General features: G+C 36.4%; 1 protein-coding gene across 1 annotated transcript in view; it reads right to left on the reverse strand.

The window, feature by feature from the left end:
- Window positions 1-6870: 6870 nt before the first annotated feature.
- NEK10 (NIMA related kinase 10) overlaps window positions 6871-27488 on the reverse strand; it is a 78310-nt gene continuing 57692 nt past the window's right edge. The window contains 12 exon segments of the mRNA XM_066555933.1: window positions 6871-6934; window positions 7019-7073; window positions 8505-8603; window positions 8816-8823; window positions 10862-10974; window positions 13977-14077; window positions 17000-17022; window positions 17733-17736; window positions 17768-17778; window positions 18564-18612; window positions 25874-25958; window positions 26019-26219. Coding sequence (XP_066412030.1) covers window positions 6871-6934; window positions 7019-7073; window positions 8505-8603; window positions 8816-8823; window positions 10862-10974; window positions 13977-14077; window positions 17000-17022; window positions 17733-17736; window positions 17768-17778; window positions 18564-18612; window positions 25874-25958; window positions 26019-26219 — 813 coding nt within the window.

The raw sequence follows: 27488 nt of genomic DNA on the forward strand, positions 1-27488 counted from the left end.
AGAATAAAAAGGAGCAGAATGTCTTAAATCACCTAGGTATCACCAAGTCAAAAATCTGCTTTAGATTCCAGGAGTGTTGGAGCTGTGTAGTGTCATCTATTCCCTAGCTTGGTATGTTCTAGAACATTAACAAAACATTAACTAAAGGAAGTACAAATGGAATCCGTTAGCCATCTAACAGAATTAAAGTGGTACGTTATGTTGAAGAATACTTAATTAACACGGTAAAAATTTGCAGGCAGCAAAAGCTCCACTAATGCATTTCTATTTTCAAATTATGGACCAGAAACCAAATACAAATGAGAGCTGCCTCAAACAGGCACAGTTCGAAATTTGCTGTCATTCCTGAGCTATATAATCCTTCTGGGGATAATACCTTGAGATATTCTTTGAGTAGTTAAAAATGTATAGCTATCATTAGAGCCAGACTTGACATGCTCTTCATGAAATAGCTCTTTCTAACGACAAAATTAGTTGCTTCTCTATTTCTAAAATTTTAACAACAATGGAATAAATTTCACTGAAAAAAATTAAGAAATTTTGTGACAAGCCTGTTTCCTTCTAGTCTTACTTGCACTGCAACCATTTTTCTTCCTGCAAAACAAATGTTGAAGCATTCCTCACAAACAGACATGGTCATTTGAGCTTGAATGCTTTTGGCTGAGTTAGAGTTAAATTTCTTCACTGTAATTTGCATGCTGCTATGTTTCGGATTTGTGCTGAAAATGGCCTTGACAACATACCAGTGTGTTAGTTATTGCTGAACAACACTTACACAGCACCAGGGCCACTTTTGCATCTCTCACCACCCCACCTTAGGCTGCATCTCTCACCACCCCACCTGCTTAGGCTGGGAGTGCACAAGAAGCTGGGAAGGGACACAGCCAGGACAGCTGACCCTAAGTGCCCAAAGGAATGTTCCCTTTAACCCTAACTGACCAAAGGGATGTTCCCCACATCATGTGGCATCATGTTCTGCACTAAAAGCTGGAGGAAAGAGGAAGGAAGGGCAGGGTGGTATATTTGGATTTGTGGCACTTGTCTTCCCAAGTAATTGTGAGACGTGATGGAGTCTTGCTTTCCTGGAAATAGCTAAACCTGCCTGCTGTTGGGAAGCAGAGAATGAATTCTTTCTTTTGTATTGCTTGCAGGTGCAGATTCTGCTTTACCTAGTAAACTATCTTGATCTCAAGGCAAGAGCTTTTTCACTTTTATTCTTCCAATTCTCTCACCTGTCCTACTGCAGGGGAGTGCACGAGTGGTTGTGTGGTGCTGAGGCAGCCCATGGGAGTGAAACCACAACAGAGCTACAGCACTCAGCTGAACACATCTCCTGTCTCTGACCACTGCATTTTTTCTTATAACTGAGTTTCTGCTTGGATTAGGTCTCTTCAAGCAATTTATTAAAAAATAGATTTCTGCATGAATTTGGGTATTACATATGTACTTCAATATAAAAAAGCAGCATGAAATTTTGAAACTGGTATTCACTACCTTATTCATAAATAGCCTCACAAACAAGGAGCTTGCCTCTTGTGCAGAATAATTTTAAATCAGAAGGTGGAAAAGAGAGAGTGGCACAATGGATGTGAGCAGAATAATTTGGAAACATTACAGGGTCTTTTTATGCATGTTTACCAAATTTCTTTACAAATAAGTAATACAATTGGAGTGCTGAGTAATTTCAGGAGATTAGTGATAAATGGGCACAAGTTGATTATTCAACATAAAGCTGAGGGTCATTATCCTCAGCTGGTCATTAATCCCCATGAAATTACTGGTATTGAGATAGTAATTACTACTATAATGAAAATAGGGTAAAAAAAGCAGCATGACATTATTCTTATGAAGCTGTCAGTTTCTAAAGAATTCATGTTTCTTGTCACCCAATCAAGTTGCTTGAATTATTTTTAACTCTTTATACAGTTCATTTGTCCTACTACAATTTTCATGTCATCACCTCACTTAAGGTTTGGTTTCCCATTTTATCATCTTGGAATTTTAGAAGGCCACAGAGCAAGGGGCAACAGTGATGGGAGAGAAAGACAATGCATATAAATTCTCCCTAAACCAGAAAATAAATACAACATATTTTCAGAATTTTCTCTATAAAGCACGTTGCACACACGTGGAGGTAGAAGATTAAATTATTATGTTATCTAGCTAATTATTCTGCATTTAACCACGCTTTTAGCCATAGCACACATCCCAGTTCTTTGTTCTAAACCAAGATTCACCTTGTAGCCTTACAATATACGTAACGGATAATGTCAATGTCAACTTGGTCAGAAAACGTGAGGAAATTTGGCCCTAAAACGAAAAACATTTTTAAACATTTGCAATTTCTCAAATCAAGTTTGTGGTATTATGATGTGCCTTCTAAGGACTTTTGAGCCCTTGAAATTCTTTTCCTTTCTCATTTCTACTAGACAAGCTAGAACCATATTATGAGCTGAAGGGAAGGCAATTTGTTTTCTGCTAGAAGCACTGTCATTCTGTTTCCACTGGGAAAGACCCGCACATGCTGCATCATTACAACTTAGAAAATTTAAAACCCAGTCTAAACTAAAAGCTTTTAATGTAACACAAGTAAATTTAAAAATAGCATTGCCCTATATGTTGCTAAAGCAAGTAAGATACAGATATTCATTACTCTAAGTACTTTTTTCTAAAGCTCCTCTGTGAACATTTTTCTAAGAAGGGGATGGCAGGAAAGCTACAAGATGGCTTGAGGTTCTGCTGGAAAATTTGCAGTTGCTTCTGAAATGTCTCAGTGTATGTATAAGAGAGGAAGTAGAGCCAGGCTCAAATCAGCTTTAGGCAAGAACGGCTGACGGGATGTTGCTGCGAGGGCTGCAAACCAATTACTGTGTGATGGAATAAAACCAGGTAATGGTGGACACTGATAAGTGACTTGCAGTGCAGCTCAGGAAACTGATTTGTTCTTCTAGCTTGCTCATGTTGTTTGGAGAGTTTGAGGTGAAACCTAATGATTCTGTCTGCTAACCAAATGAATCATTTAATACTGGACAGCTATCAAAACTGGACTCTGGCTTTTTGGACAGAGTGTGAGCAGCAAAAAATAAAAATTGCTTAAGTTCTGAAGGCTCTGAATAGCACTGAGCAGAACACACTTCAGAAAATATAGCAAGTTCTCTGGAAATATAGACATGTTTTTGACAGCCAAGGCTAAAGCCTGGTCTATCAGTTTTCTGGAGGAAAGAATAAAAGTTATTTGGGAGCAGAACCTTGTCTGGGAAACAATTAGCATAATAGTGACAGGGGAACCAAACATAATTATGCATCACAGCAAATAATAGTATTCAAACTGGGTTTGCATGGACAGGTTTTGGTAGTGGAGAGCTACAGGAGTGGCTTCTGTGAGAAGCTGCCAGAAGCTTCCCCCAGGTCTGACATAGCCAATGCCCACTGGCCCCAGGACTGCTGCTGGCCAAGGCTGAGCCAATCAGAGATGGTGATAATTCCCCTGTGATAACAGAGTCAAATCGAAAAAAAAGTTATTGTTCAGATTTAGTTGTGCTCAGAGAAGAGAAGGGTGAGAGGAATGTGAGAACAACAATTCTGCAGACACCAAGGTCAGCGGGGAAGGAGGGGCAGGAGCTGCTTTATGCCAGGGCTGAGATTCCCCTGCAGACCATGGTGAGACAGCTGTGGAGGTCCATGGGAGGTCCATGGAGCAGCCAATGGAGGTCCATGGGAGTGCAGAGAACCCCCGGCAGCCCATGGAGGAGACCCAGACTGGAGAGGTGGATGCCTGAGAGAAGGCTGTGAGCCCATGGGAGGCCCATGCTGTAACAGGCTCCTGGCAGGGATCTGCAGACCCATGGAGAGAGGAGCCCACACTGAAGCAGGTTTCCTGGAAGGACTGGTGATGCTGCGGGGGACCCACACTGGAGCAGGCTGTTCTTGAAGGACTGTGCCCCCTGGAAAAGTGACCCATGTTGGAGCAGTTTGTGAAGAACTGTATCTCCCATGGGAAGCACTCAGGCTGGAGGAGTTTGTGGAGAACTGTCTCCCGTGGGAGCAACCCCACAGTGAGCAGGGGAAGGACTCCTCTCCCTGAACAGTGGCAGGAACAACCTGTGATGAACAGACTGTATTCTGTGATGAACAGACCCCATTCCCTGTCTCTCTGCACCCTTTTGGGGAGCAGATAAAGCCAGGAAGGAGAGAGGGGAGTGGGGAGATTTTAAAGATTTGTTTTGCTTCTCATTATCCTGCTCTGATTCTGATCAGTAATAAATTCAGCTAATGTCCCCAAGTCGAGTCTGTTCTGCCTGTGACAGGAATTGGTGAGTGATGTCTCTCCCTGTCCTTATCTCAATGCATGAACCTTCTGTTATATTTTCTCTCCCCCACCCAGTTGTGGAGAGGAGTGACAGAGCAGCTGTAGTGGGTACCTGGCATTCAGCCACAGTCAATCCACCACAAAAAACATATTGAACAAACAAGTTGCTGGTGACAGACCAACAATAGGGTTGCAGTACACCTGTCTTGTACCTGCCAGCTAAAGCCAGGACATGCTGTAGTGACACACATGCAATGGAGTCAGGCAAAATCTGCAATAGCAGTTTTGTGCATGCCATTAACAAATCTAAGCAATTAAAAAACCCCAACAAAATCTAGACAACATGCATCTTAGCTTCTAAGGAGATTCACACCTGTGAGGAGATTTCACTCCATTCCTCCAAAATTCACTCCAAAATTGATTTTTTCTTTGCTACAAATCCCACGAAGAAAACACAGATCAGCACTGACTGTGGATAACATACTCGAAGTGCTGCTAAAGAAATTGTGTGACTCAGGGAAAACAAAATGTGCTTTCCAATCTTGCTGTGCTCCTGTGAAAATCAAAGACATAGCACATCAACCAGTGTGATTAAGGATGAATATCCCTGGCCTTCTCCAGAGCTTACATATGTGTTGAAATGTATTGCTTACTCTTTCACCCATTTCCTTCTGCAGGATCAAGAAGAATTCCTTATACTATGCTGTCATCCCATGTAGCTATGAAGGACAACTCTTTATGCCTCCCTTAAAATAACATTTTTAAAGATTTAGAATCTTAAGTTAGTTTTCTGCAGAACAGCTACTCTCTAAGGAATTCCAGCAGAGGAGAAAAAAAGTTCTGAATAAATCAGAAAAAAAAGACAGTTAATTATTTCACCACTGTTAATCCCATGTGCATTTCTGTGGCACTCATATGTTGAAAGTATCAGCATTTGTGCCTGCAACCTTGAAGTATGCTCTACATTTCAGCAGTTACATTTACAGTAATAGGACACAAGGGAATGAAATGAAGTTGTGCTAAGGGAAGTTCAGACTGGCCATGAGGAAAAGGTTCCTCACTGGAACTGTCTCCCCAGGCAAGTGATCACAGCACCAAGCCTGTCTGAGTTCAAGGAGTGCGAGCTCAAGGAGTATCTGGATGAAGCTCTTGGTCATATGGCTTAGTGTTAGAAAGTCCTGTGAGGAGCAGGGAGTTGGACTCAATCCTTACATGTCCTTCCAAAATAAGATACACTATCATTCTGATTTCCTTTAATAGATACCTTATCTGTCTAGTAGTTCTTGTAAAAAAAAATACTGAAGTCCATATTCAGTATATTCACCTCCTTTGTTACAGTTAATTACACACTTTTTACTATTCTGTAAGATAAATGCCTATAAAACTACAACACATTAGTATATTTATAACAGGACTTGGCAGACCCTGATGTCTTTTTCTTTTCTTTTTTTTTCCATAAGTTGTGCAATGCTTTTTCTAAGCATCAAATTCTGGGAGATTTTCATGAGGACAAAAATTTTAAAATACTTGAAAACATTCATGAAGAAGTTTGTTAGACCTCATGGGTGAAAAAGTAATCTGTAAACATAATTCAAGCACACCCTGAAGGTTTAAAGATTGAACTGTTATTTTATTTTGGGAATGTTGAATCATGATTTTCAATACTTTGAGCTGGCAGCTGAAATACCAGTTTAATGAGAAGCCTACAGACTACCATCAGAAATTTTTTGAGTTTGAATCATACCAAAAACCTTGCAAAAATAAAAAATAACTGAAAAATACTGCTGAGGCACCAGGAACCAGTCTTAAAATCTCTTAATACTTATACTAGAGAGGGCAAGGGGCTGGGAGGGTTTATGTTTGTTTATTTGTTTGTTTTAGAAAACCTAACTGCAGTCTCCCAGACTTTAAAATGGTGATTAATGTAAAGACAAGAACAGACTTACTTAATTGAAGTAGTTAATGTTTCTTTTGCATTAAAGAATATTTGAGATGATAAATAATAGGATATCAGGTGAAAAACATGAAAAATTATAGAGTTAATATATTTTATTTCTTGTGTCAAAATTTTCCTGCAGGAAAAGATATACCATCTTGAGGACAAAGCATTTGCCTAGTTTCAAAGACCACCACATTTGTTTTTATCCCCTGCACTTTTGTGCTAGTAAACACTTATACTGGCTTTTGCACTGTACTCCAATATTTTGCTAAAGATATCAGCTTTGTCCTTTAAACCCTGTAATGGCAGAGTGTTAAAATAAAATATTCTTCTATGTAATTAACCTTTTGTTCAGATGTGAGTTTATGTGGGAAAAAATGTGAGGAAATTGCTGCCAGACTTGTACAACTCTTTCATGTGAATGAAGAAAACAGATGTGGCCAAAAAAAGCTGCTTAGATTAGCTAATATATCCCACATACATTTCTTCCAGTCCATGCATAACCATGTATTATAATAAACCACATACTGCACCAAGTTTAAAGTGAATTGCAGTCACATAAACAGGAAGATGATACATTTGGGTTTAGCACTTCATAATTAACCTTTTCTTTTTAAATTGACTAGACTGACCTGTAAGAAGGGAAACTGTAATAACCACTTTCCTCTAGAACCTCTTCAATTAGAGTGTACAACACAAAAGAACTTAATTTCAGTGAATTATGTTCATTAAGAGTAATAAATGAATACATATAGGTAAATATACAGCTTACCTGCAACTGCTCATATGTCATCCCTTCTGCCATGCCAGAAGTGCCAAGAATCCCTTCAAGTAAAAGGCAAGTAATGTCATACTACTGAATTTGGAATCTGTGCTCCCTTATCAGTTTCTTAGCAATTCCACTTCAAACACAATGACAAGCCAGATGCTTCATCATCAGTAACTCCCACTGAGCACAATGACCCCCGAAAAAGTGAGGTCATTTTATGGCATGATAGGAACATTTGGCGCACACACGTTATGGAAATATTCTAATAAATGAAAAATAATTTAAAGACTTACTTAATGTAACAGAACTCAGAAATGTAATTTTCTTATTTTTTCCCATGTACAGTGGAAATTTATGGTGGAAAGGGCACACAGCCAGCAGTAATTTGTGAGGACAAAAGTATTGTCTGCAGGTTAAGAGATTCACAAATTACAGATAATGAGCACCTCAAAAAATTGCATTATTGTCTCCAGGAACAAAATAATGCTCATATTTAAGGTGATTGTTAGGGACTCATTTCCTACTCCAATGTCACCCTTGACACCTAGTATTAATTCTGGTTTTTGCAGTAAGCTGTGGAACAGACAGGCTATTTTCAACACAAAGACCATCAAAACTAGAGTTTCTCACTCTTCCTTCTGGCACCACAGATTTTAATGTTACTGTATCCTCTAGTCTATGGATTGCAACACAGTTTTTTCTGTAGTTAGAAGAATGCAAACGGCACAATTACCAAAATACAGGCAGCACATTTCCCTTATGTCCATTGCACAAAAAAACACATGATGAAAAACGTCTCTGAACCAGGAATTGTAGTTCCCCACCCTGGGTGACACCACGGCTGGAAGGTTTGATTTTCCATGGTGTTTATGATTTGTCTAGCTGAGAATCACTAGTCCAAAGCAGAATTTAAACACATACAGATATATTTTCTAAAGTACATATATATATATATATATGTATATGTATATATATGTATATATATGTGTGTGTATTTTTCCCTTCTCAAGTTTGTATGGTTTGATCTAGCTATGTAATTAAATCAACCAATTACAACTGTTTCAAACATGACAAAAGAACAACATAAGGGCTTAAACATCATTGATTTAAAAATCATACACAAGGACAGGTAAGTCCTTAGTATGACATTTTCAGTTACAAACATTTCTATTAATTTTCATGGATGAATCATGAACTATTTGTATCTGTGATATTTCTTTATAATTTCAAAGTGTACTCTCTTCAATCATTAGAAAGTTCCAGCAGTGCTGAACTGTATATCTTACCAGGAATTGAACAAAACAAAACCCAACCAACCAAGAACCCCAAACTAAAAACAAACAACCCCTGCTAGAAAATCAGTATGGTCAACATAACTTTATTGTCTTTAAAGACTGATCTTAGAGTAGCAATTCCTTCTGCTTTGATACCATACATTTTATTAGAAAAATACATGCCACTACAGAAGATTATGATGCTTTGTTTACCTTTTCTATCATCTGGGAGCAACATATTTCCACCTGAAGAAAGATGTACCCTATGCCAATCTGTTGTGAAGATATTGGGTTCAATCAATTCAGCAGCATCTAGGGAAAAAGAAAAGAGACCAAAAAAGTAAAGACACCTGAAAAGTATGTCCTTCTCATTTGCCAAAACTTCAGACTTCTGGGAGGCAGTTTACACTTATGTTTCCCAGTGCAATCAGAAGTCAAAAGAAGTTTCAGCGCTTTTGAGATTAATGAAAAGTGGTGAACATGATTATGAACATTCTACCTTTTTCTCTCCAGAAACACTGAACATTGCAAGCTGCACATAGTATAAAACACTGAATTTTTCAGATTATCTGAAAAAATGTCACAAACTACACATTTGTGTGAAGATAAAAGGAAAGTGTGTTCTCTTGAACCTATGAGAGAAGCAGCTTATGACTCTGGTTTTTAAAACTGTGGCTTCAAGTGAAATTGTTAGCTGATATTCAAGTGGTTTAATTCCCATTAGAGGAATTCCAGCACTTTTGAAATCTGAAAGTCAGTTCAGCTACTTGATTATATGAGCAATGATACTGACATTAAACTTAAAAGCATCTAGTTTTGAAAATATCTACAGGTAACAAGGTAACAACTCTAACAGGACCACCTTTGTGTATGGGAGAGAAATCTCAGTTACGCATTTCTGCAGCATGATAACTTTTACAGTTATAGAAACAGAAGAATCTCTGTTGTTGGAAGACCTTTACCCCACCACTGATTAGTGGAGGAATCTTTTTGTCTGTAATTCTTATTAGTTTTCTAACTTGATGTAATTAAAACCCCATTATTTTAAAATTTTATTTCCAGAAATTGTAAAACCTCATAACAACATTTGCTGTAAGAGTTCAACATCATTCTTTTCTCTATTTAGGTTCCTCCCATTACCTCCAAATGATATCCAAATGTTATTTCCTTCAAGGTAGAATGCCCAGAATTGTATTCAATGTTTCAAGCATTTTCAATTTACTACCATTTACTTTTTAAATAAAGTATTTATTTCCTTTTCTACAGGTTTAAGTCAAATAGTTTTGAAGCTAACACAATTTTACAGGTGATAACATTTACAAATAATTTCCTTCATTTCTGAACACCTGAAAATTAAGTTAATTTTATAATAAACACTTCCTTTTTCTTACCATATTTTTGGGGATTTGTTTCTGAAAACATCAACTCAATACACAATGAGCAGGTATTTCTTAGATTTAATGTTATGGCTGAAATACAGGAATGTTTAACACAAATTCCAACTTAACAGGACAGCATGAAACTGATAGCTCAGAAAGAAGCATCCTTATGCATCTTTTGAAGCATCCTTAGAAGCATCTAATGTACTGCCAATGTGCCACCCTCCAGGAAGTTTTAGCACCTCAGGTTAATTATTACAAAAGCAAAGGAAGGATCCAGAATTTGGGATCAGTCTGTTTCACAGCAAACAATTACACAGAAGAGTCCATAATTCAGTGCAAGTAGGTGATAATCAAATTAAGTTGCAGAGGGAGAACTATGTGAATGATAATAAGTCACCTTAGTCATCAAATTTTAGGTACAATAATGAATCTAATAACTACTTTATCATCAATTCATAAATGAAATATCTTAGCTTCAGTATCCCACAGTACACAGATGCCAAGGAAGAAAGTTCAAATCCTTTGCTGATTTCAGTCCTCTCAGGAGATTCTGAAGGAACATTTAGAAATTCTGATATTAGTCATTAGATCTTTCTCTGTTGGAAAGCATCCAGCATATCACTGGAAAAAAAGCAAGAATGCTTTTCCAGTCAGGCTATTCTTACAAATCTGCAGTACTTTTAAACTGATGACACTAAAATGCTGCTGACACACTGTGCAACAGCAGGACAAGGTTATATTTAAGGTACTCTGGGAAACTGCTCTCTTAAGATTAATGGTTTAAGTAGGAATACAGTCCAAAATATGAAAAATATTAAGGAACTATTAACAAATCAAGCGGAGCTTGCATAAATTAGGAGCTTATATAATCTCTAGTTATGTTACCCTTCCTCTTGCCTTTTTGAGCTCTGATGAGATGAAATCTGGTTTTGTGTCTTAGGAGCTAGCAGGTCCTTTCCATTTACAGAAAGAGTTCTAATGACAAGATACAAACCTGAAACCATCCTGCAAAAACTTCTTACTTAAGGAGACTCCATATTTTCCAAATATAGGATAGCAGGAGAATATTTAAAATATTTCCTTTTGAAAATGGACTCTTACACTTACATTTTTGTGATACTAATTTCAATAGCATGATTGAATGGAAAGAGAGACAAACTTGACCACAAGTAGTAAATGGTGTACCACACCTTTTTGATTTCTGTTTCCAGTCTACAAGGATTGCTCTTCTGACTGAAGACGGATTTCTTGAATCTCTCAACGATTCTCCTTTCCAAGTTGCACTGCAAAGCTGGAGGAAGCTACATGAGACAAAGAAATGCACTTTCACCATTCAGTTACACCTGCCATGAAAAGGACCCATTCAGAAGTGCCATTACTGAGAAATGTAGCTACCTGGCAAAAAGAAACATCGATATCTAATGACATGGTGATAAACAACAGCGTAAGACTTGATTTAGTGACATATTATAATAAGGCTCCTTTGTTTGTCCATTCTGTTAGGCTTAGCTTACCACATAACTCAGTTCCTATAGTCTTGAAGGTAACCAGCATTATTAGCCTAACACTGGTAATGCCAGATTTGCCTCCCTGATAAAAGTGTCAGTATTTGGGACATTTTTCTACAGATGAAGCACATAGAACATTGCCTTAGATTTCATGTTGGCTATAATGAATCTCTCCATCTGAAATTAATGAAGAAGCTTAGACCTTCCTTGAATGTGCATAGAATGGCTTCAATGGCCTCTTTTAATGTCCTCAAGGGTCTTAATACAATTCAGAGCACCCCTTTTGCTCTAAGCTTCCTGAGGGGGGTAATTTACCTTTCACTTGTTTATGAAGCATAACTGGTTTTATATACTTTTTCTTCCTGTATCCTTTTGGTTGAAAAAGAACATATCTTTCACCTATATTTAGAAAAACAACAAAAACCCAAACAAAACCCCCACAAATAATGTACTTAAAGTCTTCAATAAAGACTTTAAAATATTTTTTCCTTTAAAATAATTTTTATCTTCCAACAGCAAATGTACAGTTTCAGCTGTTGGTAACTGCAATGACATCAACCCAGTATGACAACAATTCTATGGTCTGTTACTACCCTTTTGAATTAATCTTCTCTGTTGCTTCTGCATAGTTGCTTATACCTGCAGACACTGTTTGAAAAACTATGATTTTCTCCCATTTCATACACACTTTATAATAATTTCATTGATGTAAATTCATGAAGTACCACTCAACTGAATTCAGGAAGCTTTTTGACTACTTAGGGAGGGGTTGACCCCTAATGATTCACATTCAAACACTGCCATAGCAGACATTATAGAGACATTTATCCCACTGGAACAAATTACTGCTCTTAGACAGCTATAAATCCAGAATGGTTTTATTGGCCTCACAGGAGTCCTGATTTTCTCTAACAAACCAGGGATCAATGTCACATGCTAAGCACAAAAGACTTCTCCAGACAGCTGCTGGCATGCAGAGATTTTTTTTTTTTCTCACAGACAGACACTACTCTTTTCTCATGCAGATAAGGCCTTATACATATGCTTTAAGTCAGAAGTTGAATGTTCCTTAGCCTATGAGAGAGTAAAAAAATGATGCCCTAGGAAAGGCTGACAACCTATTCTATGGATTACATACCACTGCAGTGTGTAGTTAATGTACCATGGGGATACTGGGATATTCTGAAGCAGAAATGGTAAAGAACAAGTCCAGTGCTTGAGAACCTTGGAGTTGCCTCAGGCACTAGTGTTCAATTTTAGCTTTTGTTTTAATCAAATCAGTTGTCAGATCAGTTAAAAAAAAAAAGCCAAGGATTTACATAATGCTTTTTAAAAAGCTTTCTCTTACATTGTTTTCCAGAGATCACTCTGATTCTTGTTCCCATGGAAACAGGGAAGGCTGCTGGCAGCCAAGAACTAACAGGCAAGAACTCTTCCTTGCAAACTTCAGTTTAGAACTGTCAACTGGAATATGTAACAGTTTGAGAAAACAGCTGTGTATTATAAAAAATACTCGACCTCAGATTTGTAAAAATATAAACAAGTGCAAGGGAGGCAGTGGAACATAGTAAACAAGTACAGGTATGGCTTCTGGTTTCTCTGAAATCAGAGAAAAGCTGTTGCTACTGCTTCAGTGGTCAATTCTGAGCCAGTTTTTGAGCTGCTGTTAGTTCTCAGTTCTTGAGCATCCACATTACAATAACTCATATTAAGTAGTAAGCCACTTGAGAAAACCTCCTTCAACAGAAAGGATAGGATAGAACTAATGAGCACCTTGGACATGCTCCTGAAATATGATGTAAAAACTGAACTGCCTCATTTCTCTTGATAGAAAGATATAATTTCCAATTGTTTTAAATAATGTTTGTTTCTTTTGTCTCTGATAATTTAATTCTTGTATTACCTGTTTTGATAAGCTTGACAATAAAAACAAAAAAAAAAAGAAAACAGAAGAGAGACATGTAAAGCACACTCAAGTTCTGTTATGTTATTCTGTTCTAAACAAAACCAAACAAATTTGTCTGATAAATCTCAAAAGCCCTGAGGTGATAAACACCACATCCCAAATGTAAACTTCATTTTGGAAAATAAAAAGCTGTTTCTCTAATAATAGCAAATGTTTCAAATAGCTGCATGGTAGCCATCTTTCTGCAGAATAAAGAGGTTCCAATCACATTTTTTATGTGAGAACTCAAGGCAGATTTTGTATCAGCTCTGCTCCATTTTAGTTTTGGAATCAAAATGAAATAATTTCAACTCTCTCTCACTGTGAAACAGTTGAACTTAATTTTAAAATAAGTCTTAAATTTGAAAAATATCTGACATTTCAAAAAGTTAACATGTTCAGGATTTAATCTATTGCACTAAAACTCCCAAGAGAGCATTACTATGTACTGATAATTAAAATACAACTTAAAATAATCAAAACTATTACTACAGAAGAAAGCATTTTATTAACTCTCCATGTCAGTATATGATATTGTCACCTTAAGTAGTCATATTGCTGGTATGACAGAATGTTGTAAAAATACTTTACTGTACAATCCATTTTTCTGAGGTGAGCTACAGCTTTTTTTTTATATGACTCAATTATTGCCATTCTCCACATACTAATATTCAAAGTTAGTCTTTATTTTAATGATATATTTTTAAAGCATCCTGCCATCTGCAAAAATGTCAAGTTCTGTTGTTTTTAAAGAACAGTAACTAAATTAGCAGCACTTTGCAGTAACATCATTTTGGCAACAGCAAATGACTAAAAAGTACAGAATGTCAGAAGCAACAGTAATGCATACTTTAGTGCTGAAGATAATTTTGTGCAGCTGAAAAAGAATCTGCTGAACAGGGTCACTGATCTGATGCACCTTTCCTTGTGATACATCAATTCCTGCCAATGCTGTAGATGGCAAGAGAAAAATCAGAAGGGCAGCTCATTTTGTTGCCTTTGCACATTAATAGCATACAATGTTTAAAACTCACAGCTGTAAATACCAAGTTGAAATGTTTGACTTGTTTTTCCAATAATTCTGGGAACAAAAAAAGGATAATCTAAAATGTTAAAAATTTAGACAATATAAGTGACAATGTGTTTCAAAAGAAAATCCCTTTCTCTGAATCACTAAATTACTCCATGACAGAAGCAGTATTAAAGTACCTCAACAATTGTTAAAATTTTGTCACATTTATTCAAAAGGATAAATATACGACAAACACAATTTTCTTAACTGATTTTTTTACATAGACTAACAAAATATATTTTTTCATATATTTTGATGTTATTGAATTTATTTTCATTCTACCCTAAGCATTATAATAATATGTCTGACGTGGATTATTTCAATGAGGTAAATCTATTGTTTAGGATTTTTAATCTTGTGTATTGAAGTCATACACATTGTCAGGCCCAGAGATTCAATAAAAGTTTATCAGCAGGCTTCCACTATAAAACACATAGTGGATCACAGAAGAACATTAGTTCACAAAATAATCTTTCCAAGTTGACCATTAGACCTGGGAGCTAAGCAAAGAGCTTTGGCCAAAGTATTGAACTTCAGCCAGCAGCACTGGACCTCTCCTAAAAACAATTTTCTCTAAACCACACTTCAGAGACTAATTTAGATATTCTAACATTTACTCTCACAGAAACACCCTGAGGATCATCAAGTCTGATGTATAAATTTACAACCACAGAAAGTTTTCTTTTTTTTTCCCAATGTGATCTTATGTCAAGATTAAAAATTCTACTGAGAGGGTGATGAAATCCAAATACCAACATTAACTAGTCCACAACAGCACTACTACCACTTTTTTGCTGAAGAATTTCTGTGCTGGCTACTTCAATAAGAAGAAAGATATTCACAAATATTAGTGTCTAAAGACCATCCAGATCTGAACTATGCTCTCACAGAAATAAAGCAATACAGATAAACATCCTTCTCTATTACAGGGAGACACATTTCTAGTAGGCTCAGGAAGACAACATCATTGATATTTATGGGTTTTTTTGTTGCACTGACTTTTGGCAAATGTCTTGAGAAAGCCAAGTGAAATTCAGTTTGACATATTTTCCCTAGGTCTTCTCTTAATAGTCAGTAAGACAAAAAGAAGCTTTGCGTTTCCTCTGAGTCACTTAAAGAAGAATTTACTTACATTGGTTCTGATCGAGGTGACAGTGGAAGCCATGCTATAATAATCTAAAAATACATGCCGCGTGAAGAACAATTTTGATTCAGTTTTTCTGCTTCATTTTCACCTCTCTACCAACTGTTTCAATACTGTTATAATCAAGGCCCAAAAGAATCCAGTGTGGTCTTGCCATTATAGCCTTAAAATCTTCAGTTATGTTAAGGACACTCACAAAATACTTACCTCTTTGACATGTTCCCTTTTTCACTGCTCCCTCTTCTGTGGTATTTTTCTCCTCTTTTCCTGTCAATAGCTTGTATTATAAACCAAAAGTAAATAAATCAAGGACTTTTCTTTTGTAGGTCTTAATTTTTTTTTTTTTCTGAATAGAAATATATTTGGAATGATAACAGCAAAGGCCAAGAAGGACATAATTTGGATTTCTCTGTTATTCAGCTTATGGATATTGGATTTCTCTGTTATTCAGTTCTTTCTGTTTTCTAGGATGACAGCAACAATTTGACTTAAAAGTCTATGAGGACCAGATTTAATGTCTATTTGTAGTATCTGTGTGCTTCAAAGACTTTAGGAGTTCCCATGAAGTCCACACACTGGACCACTCCAAGTTCCTTGTTTGTTTGTTTTGGTTTTTTTTTTTTTTTTTAATACAGAAGCATTATTTGGAAGATGAGGGTACATGTGTGAATAGGCTGCTGAAGACTTGACCAAAGCTTTTAAGACTTTTATCCAAAAGGAAAACATCACTGACAAAAGATAATGGATTTACTCAATTAACTCACAGAACTGAAAATATCAACAAAGGCTAAAATATTTTTCTGTAGATCATTATAGCACACAGACATTATGTTTAAACTGAATTGTTATTACTTAGCACCCTTTAGAAAACAGCACTGAAACTACAGAAGGTTGACATCAAATTTGGATTTGTACTGCATGATTAAAATTCTTAATACAGTTTTTACATTAAAAGCTGTAAAATAGAACTTAGTACAGATGAAAAGCACTTTTTTGGTGAAGATCAATATCCTAACTGATCAAAATAATTTTATTTCAAATATTATTTAACTCAGACAATATGCATTCTGAAATCACAGCTTAGCCACTTACAGGGTGTGAAGTTTCTCGGTAAAAGTATCTCAAATGGAAAATTTGTTTCATCAATCATCATGCATAAATACATGATAATTTGCAAGGGCTGTATGAAATATTCATTTTACAGGAGAATTTCCCATTTCATTCTGCAGAAGTTTAGCTGAGATAATGACAACTAATATGAGATCTTACTGATTCACTATTGGAATTCATACTCTTAAGAAGTACCTTAATGATATTTTAGATAACATATTTGTATGTAAAATGTAATTATCTCTTTTTCTAACATTTAAAAATACAATTATAAATAAAATCATGATGTTTCACATTGTAAAGAGCTACAACTGGTAGACTATGAAACTGCCATCTCATCACGAACAAACACTTGACTTTCTTAGTGTGGGGCCTGTGGGTGAGTGAAGGTACTCTTAAAAGCAAATCAATAGGCAATAAAGAGGAAGAAATAAAAGAGGAAACATTCTATATGCAATGGGAGAACAATGTAATAATGTTCAAAAACTTGAAAATCATTAGGTTTAATGTAAGTTAAAGTTTGAATTTTTTGTGAGCACAAGATTACCTGATTGCAGTCTTGATCCAGAACTGTCAACATAATCTATAATTTTTTTAAAAAAAGAAAAAGGTTTTAATTGTGTTTGGCATCAATGATTGTACAGAAAACAGCAGTATTCCTTGGCTCCTTCTCATGTTTCACCTAAAGGAAATCTGTCCAAATTCACTAGCTTACAACTGTCCATTTTTAAAAACTGGTTTACTCTGCATGCCCAAAATAGAATGACTTCTACTAAATAAAAATTTCTTTCCTTGGTCAGTACTAGTAAAATGGGGAAAAATTGGTATTACATCACCAGGAAAGCAATATCTCAATGTCAGAAATACAGGTCTACATGTATCAATGCTAGATCCTTCTCTAAACTCTAGACAAATACTTTCCCAGCCTGCAGATCTCACTAGCTGAGATAAGCAATAACAAATGGGCACAGACACCAGGGAACTGAAAGAAAAAACATGATGTCCTGATGGATGGCAGCCGCGATAGCCCGAATTTTTATCTATATTTGTGGCAGTAGGGAAAACCACTGTTTCAGGGAGTAGTTACAAATCAAGACAAGGAAATAGTTTTGCTGATGATTATGTGAGGGGCAGAGATTTGTATAGTAATGAGTTTCTACAAAGAGAAAGAAAATGTGCTTTCTTCAACGCTCAAGCATGGGGACGCTGTAACAGGACTGCAGAAGATGTAAGGTTAGGAAGGGATAAATAGCAGACCAGATGGGTGTTATGCTAAGAACCATTCTGAAAGCAAAAATAAAATATTGCACTTGACTCAAACAGGGTCTGTGGAGAAACACAGCAAAAGAATCAATGCAATCATTATAAATACTTACCTAGCTAAGTCAAAGGTAAAATGAAAAAAATGTTTGGGAGACAGATGCTGCCAGGAGTGATTTTGAGAGGTTTTTTCCAGATATGGAAGAAAAGTAGAAATGAAGAAACAATTGACAGCATTTCTGAATAAGGGTGGTGCCAAAGTGATCAGAAAAATAATGGTCAAGAATGTGTTTGATGTATTACTGAAGAAACAGAAGAAAAAGGAAGATCTTTAGAAGAGGGATGACATGACGTATTCTGCTACTGTTTGTTTCCTTTTTGAAGAAATGAGGCCTCCAAAATGCAAGAAATGGGTGTTTATGCTTATACAGAAAGTCCAGAGGATTTCAAAGGGACAAGATACTACTCTAGACTACTACAGCTACATACTCTCAACTATCTCTAAACTCTACTACATAATCTAAACTATCAAATACACAAGCACCATTTTCTATGGAAAAGCATCTGCTTAAAAATATAAAACCGGAATTTGGCTAATCACCTGATGTCAGTTTAAGTTTCAATAGCAAGGTCCATAGTTAAAACTATCTATTATGTAAAGCTTTTGTGTGCAAACACCGTCTGACATATCCTCAAGCAGAATTGGTGTCCTAGGCTGAGGGAAAATGAAGTTGTAAAGGAACCAAGGACATGTTTCACAAGGAACTTGAGGAACTGTTCCACTGTGAAACAACCAACTGGAACCGATAGCAACAATGATCAATTATATTTAAATAATAAATTACACATACCTTATCTGAGCCTGTCTTTCAGAAACACTAAAACTTTGTTTAATTTTACCTGAAACAAACACGTAAATATTATTTTCTGTTTAAAAGAAATGTACAACATGCATGTTAATATCTTCTATTCCCAGACATGGTGTCAAAATAACTTCTAAAAATCAGCATGAAACAAACTCCAAACCCCCACTTGACTATTAAGTTGCTGTTAGATGTATCAGAAATTTGCTTGGATCATAACAAAAATCTCAGCCTGACAGATGATTTTAATAAATTATGTCACAAAATTGTTACAGAAAGTAACAACACAGGCTGACTAGATGTCCACAGAATATGCATGAGGATTTGCATTAAATTGTTACAGGTACTGCTACCACTATAGCCACAACATTGTCTCTAGTCTGGATATGGAGATAGAATATTTGCCTATGTTCTTAGAGGTTCACCAGATATTTACTGCCACCATTCCATTTGGTGGCTATCTATATGCAATAACACATGCAATACCTTCCTTTTAAAATAATCCTACTGAAGTCAATGGCTTGAAGACAGCAGCATGACCAGTTATTGGGCCAACATCTAATCAGCAATGAAACTGAATGTAAACATTTAAATCATTTATTGCATACTGCCAAAAAATGTGTAGAAGGAAAGCTAATGTTTGATGACATCTATTATTCATGCACTTGGAAAGCATTGTCTTAAAGCAAATATTAGTCTTAATCATTTATCTTAAATCATTCCTGTAAAACCATTCTTTTGATGGTAATTTGGATGGTAATTTGAGACCACCCTGGTATCTCATTTTGATTTAGTGTACATTTACTGAAAAGATAATTCTGCTAAATGAGAGTCTGAGTAGCAAGATTAGGACATTCTTACAATTTTCACATACAATTAATGTATTTTAATACGAGGCCTGCATCTTTGTCTACATGAGATTTTTTTCCCACACTAGTAACATCATAAACATTATCTCTAAACAAGAACAGAGGCATCTAATCACTCAAACAGCAGATAAGAAAAAAAAAAAGATTTTATGTCAAACTTAAACTAGTTTTCCCATTGTCGGTCTTGTTATAGCAGTTATATTAGTTCTTGAGCAACTGTAGAGCAAACATATTTTTGAGAGTCTTAGATCTTTTCATGTTCAAACGTACTTTTGTGTTGGACTCTGAAATATTTTCCTACTTTTCTGAGATCCTCTAAATTTAAAAAAATTCTGAAGGAGGCTTTCATCTGTCAAACTGAATTCACTTTAAAACCAAAAGAAATTATACATCTTTAGGCCAAATCTGTCTCCCTAAAAAGGAGACACAGAGACAGAGGGAGAATGAAAGAGAAAGAAACAAGAAAGAAACAACATTTTAATCTCTGCTGATACTTTGCTTAGCAAAACAGACACCAAAATTCTGTGTTAGTTAGCACAAAAGACTATTTGATAAGAGCAGCTAAATTACATAAGAGCAAACAAACTAGGCCCTCATAGAAGCAGAAGTTCTTCAATTAACTTTGTTAATGAGACAGAAAAATAGAAAAAGAGAATGCCCACAGCCTAGAAAGTGAAGGAAATGAAAAATATCATTGTGCCTATTCAAGGAACAGATATTTTACCTGCTTAGGACACAGACAAAATAACACAAATACAAAAGTAGAAACTCTGAGTGAATGTGATTCATGTTGCTTGGGGTAAGGATTTTGAGTTGCAACCTCAGACTCTCTGTCACAACAAATACCATAATACATTGTGTGAATACGTGCAAGAAAATCTGTAACTAAAACCACTTGGCTTGAAAGCTAAGAGTGAACACAGATGTTTGCTAGAATTTTATAAAAAACAAACCCCTTTTCAAGTATTCATATACAAAACTGAGTTTGAAATATTTCACCCTTTGGCTGTTTCAAATAGTGGGTCTCTTATCAGTAGAGGGTTCATATCCAAATTTGTTTGATCAGTTTGATGACTCACCACATCTGACTTGCTAATCTGCCATCATATGAGCGTATTTACAAGTGCATGATATTTCACACCAAAGAGTCTGTATCACCACTGACTGTACACAGCAGAGGTGCAATATTTTCTGATTCATATGCTAAAGTTAGGAAAATACTTATTAATGCTAAAAAACAAAACCCCAAAGATGATGAACATCACTACACAATAGCAAACACCCTTCAGGCCTATATTTATTGCTTATTATTGTGCTAGAGACCCACTGAGCAGCTAGACCTGAGAGAGGAATCTCATTATGTTACTCAATATGAAAACACAGGAAAATAATTTACTTAATAACTACACACAAGGAGACTCAAACATGTAAAAATCATCGTAATAAACACACTCACATGTGTACCCACACATTCAAGGTACACAAATGACTTTATTCATAATCCCTGGTCTTCTGTGTATGAGTTATGCTAATCATACAAAGCCAGTCAGGGAGTAAGAAACAGCACAGATGTGCAGCAAGGTGACTCATGTAAGTCATGGGGCACATAGTGTACCCTGGTGTTCAGCTCAGGGTTTCCTGGGCTGTATTTCCTTTTACCATGGCTACTCCTTTGACACGGACAGGAAGAGCAAGGCAACATGTTCTGTTCAAATGCCTTGCAAGAGGGCATTTTTCATTCAAGACAATCTCAAGGAAAATGAAATACAAACCCTCCATCTCTTTCCTGTTTTGTCCCCATTCTTCTTAGAATGTGAAAGACACACAAAAGCCAAAGCTTTTAATACCCATCAGCCTCCCTGTTCTGAATAGCTCTATGCAGATTCCTTGAGGACATTAAAAAAGGTATTAAATGAGGCATAAATAATTTCTCTGACTGCTACTTTGGTCTTTAGCAGCTGATGTAATTAGAGCAACTTCTAAGACTTTAACTTCTTAACATGTATCAACATCAGTAAAAATCATACAAATACATTTTAATATGAAGTTTCATGTTCTGCTCTTGCAGGCACCTAAACAGGCAGTTGCAAGGGAAGAGCTGGTAACATGATATGAGATCAGAAAAACCTGAGAAGATGGTAACTTGGCTTTGGTTTTAACTTTCACTTCAATGGTATCTAAAAAACAAAACCTCTGAAAACCTTTCCAAGTTTCATCAGACTGGCAGGAAATTTGGATTAAAATTTTGTATTAGCAGAGAACTTCAGTACATCTCCTTGAAAGAAATGGCAGCAAAGGGAGTGGTTTTTGAATGGCAGCTCAATGATCTTTTCAGGAGTAAGGTGAAATTACCTTTATTCATTCAAAATACTCTTAGTAAACTGCCCTTCAAATCACTATACACAGGAATGGGCAATCCCAACCACGTTAATTAAACTGTGTTGCAGAGCAAACAACTAAGTTTTTTTCTTGCTAGCAGTGATTCCATGAACAGCAACAGAAGGTTACATAAACATACTTCAGACTTCGGCATCATATAGGAAAACCAGGTCTTGGCTGATGTCTTCAACAAAATCCCATTAGTCTCAGTTCTCAAGAGAAATCTGAATCTTAGACAAATAATGAAAAACAAGCCTACAAAACACTAAGGTCTCCCAAGTTCTTCACAGACATCCATTGCTCAAATGGTAGATTTCTTGGTGCAATAATAATTTTCAAGAAAATCCCTAAACTTTATCCTCACAAACCAGAAAACCATATATAGCAGATGTCAGACAATCTTATTCCAAAACTTACTATCTAGTCATCTTATTTAAAGAAGACATGTCCTGTCAAGTCACCAAATCCATTAAATACAACTGGTCTGAATTTAAAAAAAAAAAAGGCTCATGTTTGTGGGCACAGAATTTTTAAGATATAAGGTAACTGCCTGCAATGTAGCCCAAATCGCAGGCTCCAGAAAACAAATTATATTAGTGAATGGGGATTTCTTTCATAATGTGTTTGTTGTTATCCTCAAAAGTAGTTAAATTTGGAGTGATGACCTAAACTCATGACCTAAGTGATAAGCCAAATCACTTGCTACATAAAACACACAGAGCTCCTATTTGAGAGTATCCTAGTTCTAGAAATCCTCAATTATTCAACTGGATATGAGCATTATCTGCACAATACTCAAGTCCTGGCAATGTGTAAGCCAGTTGCATTTCTCAAAGAAGAATATAGGAGACCCTTTTAGAGTTACATCACTAGAATATTGTTCAGGTAGATCTGTGATATCTTCATTACATGGTAACTTTTAATACTATTTTTATTATTTACAGGAAATACTATTTACAGGAAAGGAATCCTGAATATCAGTTTCTTTGCTTATTGGTCACAAGATATAAAAGTGCAGGGATTCCTCCAAATAGTGGAAACATAAATGAAATTATGAGGTAAGAGAAAAACTTTTAAACAAGATACAGCTGTACAACAGGACTGTGTTTTGAGACTTCCTAATCTCTTGAAAAGGCTGAGCAATTCTGAAAAGAATCTATTGCATGCTGCCTCTATATTGTGAGGAAGGTTAGGAGTACATAAAGCCTTAGACCAGGGCTTTCTAATAGCAGGTTTTACACAGAATTGTTGTTTAATGCATTTAGGACACTGTCCTGGTTGTGATGAAAATGAACACAATTAAGAGAAACAAAAAATATTGTCCAAAAGAGCATTCCCAGACAAAAAGTAAATTTTTCAACTCTCACCCAACTGACACGCTGGCTCTACTGGACTACTATGCATTAATACATATCACATATTTTCCTGCTATTTGGTTTTACCAACAGAAGCAAAGGTATGTTTACACTGTAAACCAAATGCAAAAAAAAAAAAACGTTTAATATGACTAAGCTAAGGTAAAGTTGGGAACCTTGTAATTTTAAACTAAGAAAAAAAGTGCAACTAATAAACTGTTACCATCCCATCATTCTTCACAGCTTTTTGACTCAGTATGTCCCTATCCTCTGTCAATCTTCATAATTTGAAATTATAATTACTTCAGGAAAAGAAAAATGCATCTGTCACTGCTGCCTCTATGCTTCTGAAATTGCAGAATCTTGTTCCTGTAGGATTAATCATTTCAAGTACCAGGAGCAACTATTCCAGAATCTACACACCCTGCACTTGGCAATCTTGTTAAAGGAGCTGGTCTTGTAGAAATACATTGTCTATACATTCTGTACTAAGAAGAATAATTCTTTTTTTAAAGCATAATTGAAAAACACTGAGTATGCAAAGTCATTAAAAATATTATGACAATATGGGACTATAAAAAAAGCTTCCCCCTATTACTGACAAATCCATACCAGTGTCTGTGCTACTGAACAGCTCAGCATATCACACCTTTTTGCAAAATACCACCCTAGTTTCAAATTAGAATGATCACGTTTTCTCTGAGAATGATGTGATGACAGCACAATTAGACAAATCCTTTCACGATCCTCATCAATATACCTGAAACTAAAACTCTCATCTTCATTTTAGAAATTTCCAATTTAGCTAGATCAAAGTTGGCCACATTTTCCCCTGTAATGCTACATGCTTGACAAAACCATGGCTGATAATTCAAACTCTGTTACCCACTTATTATTAATGAATGGAACATTTCTCAAGCAATACCCAATTATCCTGAATTTATATATTTTTTTAAGTTATCTTTTCTTTACCCCTGAAAAGTAGAAACATTTTCCAGCATTAATTACCACTGATCTATACCACTGACTTCAACATGAAGTAGAAACTACAGCTGATCTAAGAATGTAAGACTGCAGTTATTTTCCTGAAAAAGCAATCCTGAAGTATCTATATAATAATTAGACTCTATGCCAGGAGAAAAATGGATGATTTCTAGAAATACTGATTAAAGCTACTGGGACTGATAAGAACTGTGGGGATCTTTCCACTTAAAATATTTAATTAAAACTATGTCAATATGGCACGGAACATTCAAATATTAGGAAAAGCTGATATTTTGTTAAAGTCAAAATCTTAACAAAGAAAAATTAGCTACAAGGAAATCATTACCACTAATGCTTTGGGTGTGGTGAGTTACAAACTACAGAAAGGCTTCAAATTTCTGTGCACAGTGCTGAACTAGCCCACAAAGAATTACATTCCTGTGAGATACACAATGTGTTATTCTTCAGTATGAACACAGAACAGAACTTTGTCCCTGGAAGCTGCTTTTTCTCAAGGGCTTCATTTTATGCAGCCCCTTCCCACAGTTATTAACAGCTTCCCTCTATCCTGCAACCTTCTCCTGTTACTCCCTTAGCACAAGAATGGGGCCACAAAAAAAGTGCTCTCTAAAATTATTATTTTTAAAGAAAATTTTGACAATAATCTCAGGGCTGGCTAGCCACAGGTCCTCCAGCCTTCAGAATGGCAGGCTATCCAGTTACAATTAGCAAATCATTTTAATGGATTTTAAGTAGAATTACCACATCATTATTTGCCCTGCACTAATGGCTTCTGTAAAAAGAGCTCATCCGAGCTCTTCAGTATCTGGGCCAAAATATGAAATAAAATCTAGCTACCAAATAGGATTTCAAGCAAATAATGTTATTCTAGGTTTTTTGAAGCCTGGGACATTTGCAGCAATAATATTTTCTAATCTTCAGACAACTACATTCCCATTACCTTTTAAAAGTACATCTAAATCATCCCCATATTTTATTAATGGAAACCTTAAATTTTGCTTAACTATAACACCCACCTCTTTTTTCTCTGGTATAAAATGCCCTTTCATTTCACTAATCAGAATCCCACTGCATTTAATAGGTAGGTCATGGTAGCTCACGATCTAGCAAGTAAACTCATAGTGGTTAGTGCTAGTATATTTCGAGTTGATTTTTTTTTTTAATTTTCAAATTGGAAATATAATCCCAAAAAACTGTTACTGCACACAACACAGCTGGTGTTTTCCAATTTGATTACCATAAATAACTATAAGCAGAATTAATGCTGTGTTTTGCCACATAATTCTGCCCTAATTAAATCTGCACATTCCTTCAGTTCCATTCAGTCAATTCTTCCAGACAGCTAAAGCTTGCCTCTTTCAACTTTCTTCTTCACACTCTTCCATCTGTTTCGTATCAATATTAGTCATCTTATGTTTAAATTAAAAACCACCTTCCTTCTCAAGAAGCTCAATAATATTCCAGTTTTCATAGTTGCTACTGCAAAATATGGGGACAAGCTACACAAAGTCCTGGTGGTACCAAATGTATGAAACTGGACATGGCTGTCACAGAGGCACAGTGATTTTCTTCACTTAGGTAACAACAGATTGTGAACTTGTGACAAATCATGAAATAGCCTCATATATTGGACTAAACAACTGCTTCACTGTTAGAAAGTTTTGTACATTTCATTCTTGAAGAATCTTACCAACAGCAGACTCTTCCAAATTACTTGAACTGGAGCTGCTTGAATTGTCCACTATGTCTATCTCATTGTCATTCAGAGAAAATACCTGCACATACAAATGAAAACAAAGAAATTTTTAACCCACCTCTGACCAGCATGATAGCACCTGATGCTTCTTTTGCTGACATCTACCTTTCTTCATAGTCCAGTCATCCTCTACCAGGACTGCTTCATATGTTCTTTCCTCATCTTTTCCATGTGCAGACTGACAACTGTCAACTGGAAGGTCAGTATTTTTTGAAAATTCACTTTTGCAACTGGCTGCTCCACTGCTGCTATGATGCAGACTCAACTTCTCATCATTTTTCTGACAAGAAAGAACAAAAAGGCAATGTTAGATATTGTCCTTTTTCAACACTTACTAGAAAAACCAAAAATTGAAGTGTCACTTGTGCATGCACACACAGAACTAGACTTAGCTGTTAGTCCAGGACTGCACAGTACCTGGTTCAGTTACTGATTCTAAATTTAGAGCAAGACTTTCAAACTCTTAAACTAAACAATTTATTTCTTCTTGGTGACAGTCTTTTCACAACAACCACTGAAAGTGAGAAAAATGAAACAAATGCCAGAGCAGAAGCAAATACTGAACAAAGGAAAAATAACAGACTGGACAAAGGTAGTAGGTTCCCAAGGACAAGCACTGGGAGATTTGCTCTCTTCCATCTTAGATAACGAAGAGCAGTCCAGTTCTGGATAATGCAAAACCTACATAACAGTCAAGAGAGTAGTAAAATATGAAGTGAACTTGAAATTATGTTGTGAGTGAAATAAGGACCAGGAGAAATATTTCAAGGGCAAATCAGGCCCAACTTCAGTAGCAAAATGAAGTTTATTACTAACAGGATCAGAGGAGGATGATGAGAGGTAAAATAAGCCCTTAAAACACCGTTCCTCCCCCAGCCCCTCCCTCCTTCCCACCAACAGTGCAGGGAGACAGGGCATGGGGGTTTTGGTCAGTTAATCACTGGGATTTTCTTCTGCTGCTCTGTGAGAGGAGTCCTTCTCCTGTGAGGTCATGGGGTCCCTCCCACTGGAGACCTCTCCATTAACTTCTCCATCGTGGGGCCACTCTCATGAGCAGCAGCCTTCTGCACCTGCTGCAAACATGAGTCCTTCCCATGGGCACACAGTCCTCCCAACACTGCTGCAGTGTGGGTCTCTCTTCACGGGGTGCAGTTCTCCAAGGACAGGCTGCTCCAGCCTGGAAGCCAGGGCCCTCCCTCTCCACCAGGTCTTCCACTAGATCTCAGCCTCCTCCAGGCATCCACCCACTCCCCCATGGGCTGCAGGTGGATCTCTGCATACCCTGTGGATCCCCATGGGCTGCAGAGGCACAGCTGCTTCACCATGATCATCACCAGGGCCTGCAGAGGAATCTTAGCTCTGGCACCTGGAGCACCTCCTCCCCTCCCCTCCCCTCCTTCTCCACTGACTTTGGTGTCTCTATGTTGTTTCCCTCACATATTCTCACCTCCTCCTCTTCTCTGACTAGAAACAAAACCTGTAACTTTATTTTGATTTTCTTTTTAAAAATGTCATCACAGAGGAGTTACCAGCCTCTCTCATTGGCTCA

The sequence above is a fragment of the Molothrus aeneus genome, chromosome 1 (assembly GCF_037042795.1).
Source record: "Molothrus aeneus isolate 106 chromosome 1, BPBGC_Maene_1.0, whole genome shotgun sequence".
NCBI lineage: Eukaryota > Metazoa > Chordata > Aves > Passeriformes > Icteridae > Molothrus > Molothrus aeneus.